This window comes from Stenella coeruleoalba (genome assembly GCF_951394435.1).
Source record: "Stenella coeruleoalba genome assembly, chromosome: 20".
Lineage (NCBI taxonomy): Eukaryota > Metazoa > Chordata > Mammalia > Artiodactyla > Delphinidae > Stenella > Stenella coeruleoalba.
The window spans coordinates 52,746,458-52,754,804 of NC_137166.1; the positions used below are offsets into that span (position 1 = coordinate 52,746,458).

At 52.6% G+C, this 8,347-nt stretch overlaps 1 protein-coding gene across 1 annotated transcript in view; it reads right to left on the reverse strand.

Annotated features, from left to right (window-relative positions):
• Positions 1 to 5,522: 5,522 nt before the first annotated feature.
• KLK4 (kallikrein related peptidase 4) overlaps positions 5,523 to 8,347 on the reverse strand; it is a gene marked incomplete at its 5' end in the record, with an annotated part of 4,174 nt that continues 1,349 nt past the window's right edge. Inside the window, 4 exon segments of the mRNA XM_079906762.1 lie at positions 5,523 to 5,943; positions 6,550 to 6,686; positions 6,774 to 7,024; positions 7,446 to 7,606. Of these exon segments, the coding sequence (XP_079762888.1) occupies positions 5,791 to 5,943; positions 6,550 to 6,686; positions 6,774 to 7,024; positions 7,446 to 7,606 (702 nt within the window). The 3' untranslated portion in view covers positions 5,523 to 5,790.

Genomic DNA, 8,347 nt, shown 5'->3' on the forward strand with positions numbered 1-8,347 from the left:
ACCAAGGGCAGTTTGTCGAGGGGGAGGAGACAGTAGGGCAAGAGCAGAAAATTGGAGGAGATCAAAATATAGAACCAGGAGCCTGGAGCATGTAACCTGGAATCTGGGGTCTGGAGTGTAGAAACTGGATTCTAGAGTCATACTTCTTGTGCCTGGACTAGGGGTCTGGATCTTGGGTTCTGGAGCTGGACCAGGATCCCCCCCTTCTGGATCCCTGATTCTGGATCCGGAATCCGCTCTTCTGGATTCTGGATCTTGGGTCTCTGATTCTGGACAGTGGATCCTGGGTCTGGATATCCAATTCTGGACCTTGGGTTCTGGATATATATCCCCAATTCTGGACCTTGGAGTCTGAACCTCCCAACTTTGGGTTCTGGATCTTTCTGGATCTTCAGCTTTGATTCTGGATCTCCAATTCTGGATTCTGAGTTTGGGGCCTAGAACCGGCCACTCATGACTTGAAGCCGGGAGTGGATTTTGGAATGTGACTTCTGGAGTTTGGGTCTGGAAGCTGGATCCTGGACTCCGGCCTTTGAGTGACAGGTCTCAGTCTTGGATTCTAGATCCAGGGCCTCTGACTCTAGAGTCCAGACTAAGAATCTGGAGTCTGACGTTTGGACTCTAGGACTTGAGGTTTTGGGGCCTGGACTATGAATGATAGATTTTGGATTTTGAGTTATGGGGCCCGGATTCTAGAGTCTGGGTCTAGACTCTGAGGGTTCATGGATTGACTTCGGAATGTGAAGTACGGAGTTTCAAATCTGCATTGAGGGGACTTCCCTCGTGGTCCAGTGGGTAAGACTCTGCACTCCCAATGCAGGGGGCCTGGGTTCGATCCCTGGTCAGGGAAATAGATCCTGCATGCATGCCTCAAGTAAGAGTTCGCGTGCTGCAACTAAGACCTGGTGCAGCCAAAAAAACTAAAACAAACACCCCCCCAAAAAACCCAAAAAACTGCATTGCGTATTTAAGCGACTGGACAAGGAGAGAGGGGCCTGGCTTCCAGGATTCTGAGGTTCCTAGACTCTTGACTCTAGAGCATGACTTTAGAGACTGGGAGACTAGAGTCTTCATTCTGGATCTTGCAGTCTTCCTTCTGCATCCTGAGGCTTGAAATCTGGATTCTGTTTTCTGGAGACTGGAGAGCATCGTTAAGATGACCCAAAGCTTGGGGAATTTAAGTTTGTTTACCAGTGTCTCAGGACCATAGAGGGCCCTGGGGAATTGTCTAGAGTCTACCGTGGCTTGTCTAAATAACGAAGAGGCGCAGTAGAAGGAAATACTGACCTCAGATCACCCAGTGAAAGATGGGAGCTATTATAAGCATAGTTTCTCCCTGTTTCTGGAAATCCGTCACATATATAGGAAGGGGCTGCATGATCGGGGCTGACTGGTAAGGACATCAGTGGCCAATGCCTAGGGGTCCCTGGCACTTGACTTCCTCACAGATAATATGGGAAAATGATGGTGTCTAAGCCCCCAGATGTCTTTCAGACATTCCAGAACCATAGACCCTTAGTTATTCCAGAATCCTAGGGTCTCTGTCACTCTAGAACCCCAGACCTTCAACAGCTCTAGGATACCAGACCTTCAGATTCTAGAAGAGAAGGGCCTGAGATATTCTGGAAATCTAGGTCCTCAGATGCTCTAGAACCCAAGACGGTAAAATAGTCTAAAACCACAGATCTCTAGACATTCTAGAACCCTGTCATCTTCAGATGTTCTGGGACCCCCAGATAGTTTGGCTCCCAGGCTAGAAGCTATTCTAGAACTACTCTGTCCCTTCATTTTGCCACAAATTCGTACTCAAGGTCTTTGGACTCACAGCGGACGGCAGCTTCACTTGAGCAGCCTCTGTTCATGGAGTGTCGGCCTTGCGTTATCTCATTCATCCTCTGACAGCCCCGTGAGGTGTTTATTATGGACGGCTTCCTCCTTCTTTTTTTTTTTTTTTGACTGTGCCGGCACGTGGGATCTTAGTTCCCTGACCAAGGATCGAACCTGTGCCCCCTGCGTTGGAAGCATGGAGTCTTAACCACTGGACCACCAGGGAAGTCCTTCCTCCTTAATATAGAGGAGACTGAGACCCAGAGAGGGGCATCCCGGCAAAGGTCACGACAGAGGGCGGGAAGAATCCAGTGTCTGTCTTTGGGAACACCTAGCTGGTCTGTTCATCTCCACCCCTGGAGACACCTCCCTCTGTTGGAGCCGGGTGGTGGTGAGGGGTGATCATAACGAGGGCTTCCCGGGCGCCAGGCTAAGCGCTTTCCATCAAGATCACACATGCTCCTCCCACCAGCCCACACAGGCAGGTATTGTAACCGTCTCCGCGACACGGATGGGACTCCGAAATCATGCCAGAGCGCAGCCCAGGCTCTTACCGGACCTGTGCGCAGGCTCCTCGGGAGGGCGCCGCGCCTCGCCTTGTCCCCGACACGGTGATGTCAACGCCCCTCCCCCGCACCGCCCGCCCACTCTGGCCGAGTTAGACTAGGGTGACCAACGTCATCCTGGGCATCTCCCCAGACCTCCTTCCCCTCCACTAAGGCCTGAGTCCTGCCCTATTCCTCCTCCTGGGAACACTCCCTAGAGTCTTTCTTTCATCACCTCCATGGTTCAACCACCAACCAAGCAGTTCTCCTCCATCTGACCCTGAATTCCAGCCTTGGGCAGCCACCTGCTCCCGGGAGACACCCACCTCTGCCCGGGGTCTCCAGATCTCTCTCACTCACTGTGACCTAACACATTTCTCTCTTTCCCCAAACTCTCCTCCCCCTTCCTCTCATGTTTCCCATCCCAGGGACAGCCCCCACTGTCCACTCAGTCACGTGGCCAGATCCCCGAGGGTGCTGTCTCCACCCCTTCCCTCCCCTCATCCCCTACAGCCCAGCGGTACCCAGCCCTGTCCCTCTTCTCTGTCCCCTCGGTCTGGCTCAGGTGTTCCCCTCTATTCTTGGACCCTCACCCCAGCCTCCACCGCGGCCTCCCACCCTCCAGTCTGTCCCCTCCTGTCCACCACTAGTTGGCTTCAGAGGGTCTCTATACACTCAGAGCTGACCCTGCCCCTTCCCTGCTCACAACCCTTCCGTGGAGTGTCCCCGTCACCCCTGGACAAATGCCTTCGGCCTGGTGTTTGAGCCCCTTTGGATCGCCCTGAGGGAACAAACCTCATCTGGAACTCTTGCCCCAGGGAGACAGTCACTGCATCCTGCCCACCCTGGGAGCGGGACTGGACTCTCGATGCCCCAGGCAGCTCCTCACGTAGTGTCGGCCCTCCTCTAATTTCATCTCACCACAACCCACCCTCCCCCTTCATTATGGAGCCAGTCAAAAGTGGAGTTTCAGGGTCCTGGGCTCAGACCCCTGCTCCACTACTTGATGTTTTGGAAATTCTGGTAAGTGCTTTCAGTTTCTCATCCTTAAAATCAGATAATTTTATTCAATAATAATCAGATAAAACCACAGAGTTTTGCAAGGAGTAAGAGTTAGTGCGTGTAAGGAGCTAAGAGCACACAGTAAACAATTCCACACACATGAGCAGACGGTGGCGAGGACAGAGCCCCCCCGCCCCCCCCCCCGCCATGCTCAAGGTCATCCAGGCTGCAGAAGTCTAGGGGGGAAGGACAAGAGAATGGTCCAGGAAGTCCTGTGCTTCCTTGAGTGTGAAACATCACCTCTCTGGTTATCAGTGCATACCCCCGATGGGGTCTTAGAGTGGGGGAGGAGTGGAAATGGGTGGGGTTGGACGAGGTAATATGCACAGAGCAGGTGTGTAAATCGAAATTAGGCTGGTGCGTGAAAGACGCGTTAACCCAGGACATGATTCAGACGTGGACTCTGGCTCCAGGCAGCCAGGATTGAATCCTGCCTCCAACACTTAATGCTGTGTGTCTTTAGGCAAGCCACTCGGCCTTCCTGTGCCTCCGTTTCCTCCTCTGTAAGATGAGAATAATCATTGTTTCTGCCTCGTAGGAGTGTTTTGAGGCGTCAGTGCCTGAAATTCGTGCCTGGCACTTAATCAGTGCTGAGTAATCCCAGGCCGTTATCAGGCCTGTTTTCCCAGAATGCTGGGGAGCGGTGGTTGTGGGGTCTTTCTCAGAGGACACAGTCAGGCAGCAGTAGATAAGGACTTGCTGAAGCGGGGGCTCTCCATCTCTGTTTTGGCATCTCTCTTTGAAACCCCTTTATCAAGACCCCCGTTTTACAAATGGGGAAACTGAGACCCAGGGAGAGAAAACAGGTGTGTGAGGCCCCAGCTTGAGAGTGTGACATCGAGCAGGGGGGATGCCCCAAGTACAGCTTACTTTACTCTGAGACTTTTTTTTTTTTTTTTTTGCGGTACGCGGGCCTGTCACTGTTACAGCCTCTCCCGTTGCGGAGCACAGGCTCCGGACGCGCAGGCTCAGCGGCCATGGCTCACAGGCCCAGCCGCTCCGCGGCATGTGGGATCTTCCCGGACTGGGGCACGAACCCGCGTCCCCTGCATCGGCAGGCGGACTCTCAACCACTGCGCCACCAGGGAAGCCCCATCTTTTTAATCTTAGCCATTCTGGTAGGTATCGTGTTTTGACAAGATTGTATGTTCTTCAGATATTGGGTGCAACGTTCTATATGTGACCATTAAGTAAAGTTTGTTAATCACATTGTTCAAATCATCTATGTCCTTATCCATTTTTATCTTGTTTGTTCGATTATTTTTTTGAGTCACCTTAAAATCCTCTTTTTAACATTTTTTAATTAAAAACAAAATTCTGGCCACGCCTCGCCACTTGCGGGATCTTAGTTCTCCAACCAGGCCTCAAGCTTGCTCCCTTGGCAGTGAAAGCACCAAGTCCTAACCACTAGACCGTCAGGGAATCCCCAAATCCTCTTTTATGAGTGGGGATTTGTCTATCTTACGTTTAGTTATTTCACTCTTTATATATTTGAGGATACATTAAGGGATACATAAAAATTTAAATATTTCCTTAAGAATAGATTCACAGTATATTTATGAATATACTTTGAATATAAATTCTCATCAGTATATTCTATTTAGTATAATAACAATTATTATGGTATAATAACAATTCCTTATATTCTTGGGTCCCCAGTCTCCCCTCTCTCTGTCCTCAGACCCCCCCTTCCCCGCCGCCCCCCAGATTCTTCCCACCAGTCTCCAGCTACAGCAGGAGGGTCCTGAGGCAGCTACAAATGGAGAATTCTTAAAATTCTTAGAATTCTTAAAATTCTTAAGAAGACCAAACCAAAAGAAGTCAGTGAAAGCTACAGAAACCGAATAAGTAAATCCCATTAATTTGCTGTTTGCTGATGTGACTTTTCAGAAATTGGACAACATCCACAGAATCCGTTCTCTTAACCTTCCAGCTATGTCTCGTTCCTTGGGGGTCCTGTGGCTCTCCTGGTCAAGGCTCCCATTTCCCAGATGGGGAAACTGAGGCACAAGGAGGGAAAGCTATTTGCTGGAATCCCTTGGATGGGAAGGGAAGTAAGGAGAAGAGTCTGAGCCGAGCCCGTGCTTCTCTTCGACTTTATTTCTGGGCTTAGAGGAAGGGACAAATGACGGTGAAAACCCAGCTTTCTCTACCAATGGTAAGGCGGGGTCAACATTGTGCCACTAGGGGGCACTGTGTACAGGAAGATATTCTTAGCAGGACTGGACGACTGGGGATGGGGGAGGGGGTCTAGACTCCTGGGTCTGAAGGAGGAAGGCACTGGGAACCCAGATTCCTGAATTCCTTCAGCAGCTTATATTTGGGGGTTCAATTTCATGGGTCCCAGTCCCTGGAGTTAACTGGCCTGGATGGTTTTCTGTATCCAGTCTGTGAACTTGCAGAGGTTGGTGTAGACGCCTGGCACGTTGGGCTGGCCACAGGGGGATTGTCCAAAGGACACAAGGCCCTGCAGGGACCCGTTGCAGACCAGGGGGCCCCCAGAGTCACCCTGTTGTGGAGAGACAGAGAATGAGAATCCAAAACACAGAGAGATGGAGATAGATGTGAGATCAGAAAGGAACCAAATGAGAAGCCATGGCAGGAGAGGGGGAAAAAAAAAGATAGCAACATATTCCTTAAACGTTCATTCTAGAGCCCTGACCGCACCAATTCTGCTCCCCTACATCCTAACAGCTGGTAGATGCTCTTGGGTTTGTTACTGTTCTGTCTCTGTTTGTGTCCCTCCTTCTTTTTCTCCCCTTATAGCTTATTTCTCTGTCTCAACGACCCCTGGAGTCTCTGTGCCTCTCTGCATCTCTTTGTATATTCTATTTTTGTTTTTTTTCCTATTTCACTTGGCATTTCATCTCTACGCGTCTGTGTGTCTGTTTCTCTGTGGGTGTGCGTGTGTGTTCCTGCGTTACTGAATCTGTCTTTCTCTATTTCTGTCTTTCTTTGCTTCTCCTTATTCCTGTGTCGACTTCTTTCTTTCAGTCTCTCTCCCCATTTGTCACACTATCTTCCCGTATCTCTGTTTCTCACCATGGTTCCCTGTCCCCTCCCTTCTCCATCTCTCCCTGGATCTTCTCCCCTCTTCCCTTCTCCCATCTCTCACATGGCAGGAGTCCTTTTGGTCCTGGCCTCCGCCAGCGCAGAACATGCTGGGGTGGTACACAGGGGCATAGAGTTCACTGCAAATCTCCTCCGACACCACTGAGATATTCACGCATTGGAGCACTTTGGGCAGTCTGCCTGGGACGCAGAGCATCGGATTAGCCTCTCTGGCTGGGCATAGAACCCCCTCAGAGAGGCCGGACACACCCACACTCCCGAGCTCACCATTCGCTAGCCGACCCCAGCCGGAAACGAGGCAAGAATCCCCAGCGGTCGGGCACTGTGAGGCGACGCCGATGTTTTGGATGGTGTCAGACTGGGGCACCAATTCTTCCAACTTGATGAGCATGAGGTCGTTGGCAAAAGATGGTCTGTTGTACTCTGGGTGCTGGATGGAGAGGTGAGCCTCCATCATCTGACCGCCTGGTTCATGGTCGTCCTCAAGACTGTGCAGACCCAGCCTGATGGTATAGGAACTGAGGGCCACAGGGTGGGGTGGGGTGGGGACAGAATAGCTTTGTGGCTACTGCACCGTTATCTGCATTCTTGCCTTCAGCCACAGCCTCATCTCCAGCCCCTTACCCTAGCCCCATCTTCCTTGCTAAGCACTGCGCTGAGAGCTACCCAACCTAAGGCACAATCATAATCCAGGGGCAAGAACTTGCCTTAAGTCACTAGTAACTCAGCAGCTGAGCTGGGATTTCAACCCAGGACCCTTGAGTCCTTCCAAAGCAACACATAGCTCCCGCCTCCCTCGCAGAGCCTTCCTTCACACTGGTTTTCACTTTTAGTACCCAGAGATCGAACCTATTAAGCGCTTCCCCTCAGCTCACCATACATCCGGGTCCTCCCTAGGACCCAGGCCCCGCCCCCGTCCCCGCCCCGCCCTGCACTCACTTCTGGAAACAGTGTGCGGCTGACAGCACCCATTGAGGATGCACCAGGACGCCCCCGCAGAAAAATTCCTTTTCCAAGAACAGTGCCGCCTGCCAAGGCTGCGAGTGCGGGTGGCAGTCCTCGCCGTTTATGATGTCGCCGCCTCCACCCCAGGCGAGGGATCCTGAGGGCGGATTCAGGGCTGGGGGACGGGCTCAGAGGGGAACGGGGGCTTCTGGGGGCGGGGATCGGTGCAGGGGCGTGGTCAGGCCTGGGGAAAAGGCCCAGAAGGCTGGACATTTATTCCTGGGGGCGTGGCCACAGAGCGGGGGCGTGGCCACGGTGCAGGGGCTAGATCAGGGCTTCCGAGATCAGGGGGATGGGCTCAGGGTGGAACCAGGGCTTGTGAGAGCTTGGTGGGGGGGGGGGGGGGGGGAACCTCGGTCCAGGGGGGCGTGGTCAGGGCTGGGGGACAGACTCAGGAGGCAGGACTAGGCCACTTGGGGGCGGGGTCACAGTGCAGGCGGTGTGATCAGGACCGCGGGATGGAGTCAGGGATCCTGAGGGCAGTCAGGCTCTTAGGGGCGGAATCAAGAATGAGTGAGAAGGGGGTGGGATCACAGTGCAGGCCTGTTACTCCACGGATCAGATTCAAGAGGCGGAGATCAGGGTATAGGAAGTGGGGTCACTTGTCAAGAGGAGACTTTCAGCTGTAAGTGTGTCACAGATCTCTGGGACCCACATGTCACCTCTCTCGCTCTCTCTCACACACACACACACACACACACACACGCGCGCGCGCGCCTCGACAGTGCACTACTGGGGCTATGAGCCTCCCAGCACAAGTAGACCCCCTCACACAAGGTGGCAGAGGCAAGGGCGACACAGCCAGACACTCGAGGCAGTGCCACACTCTATGGCCC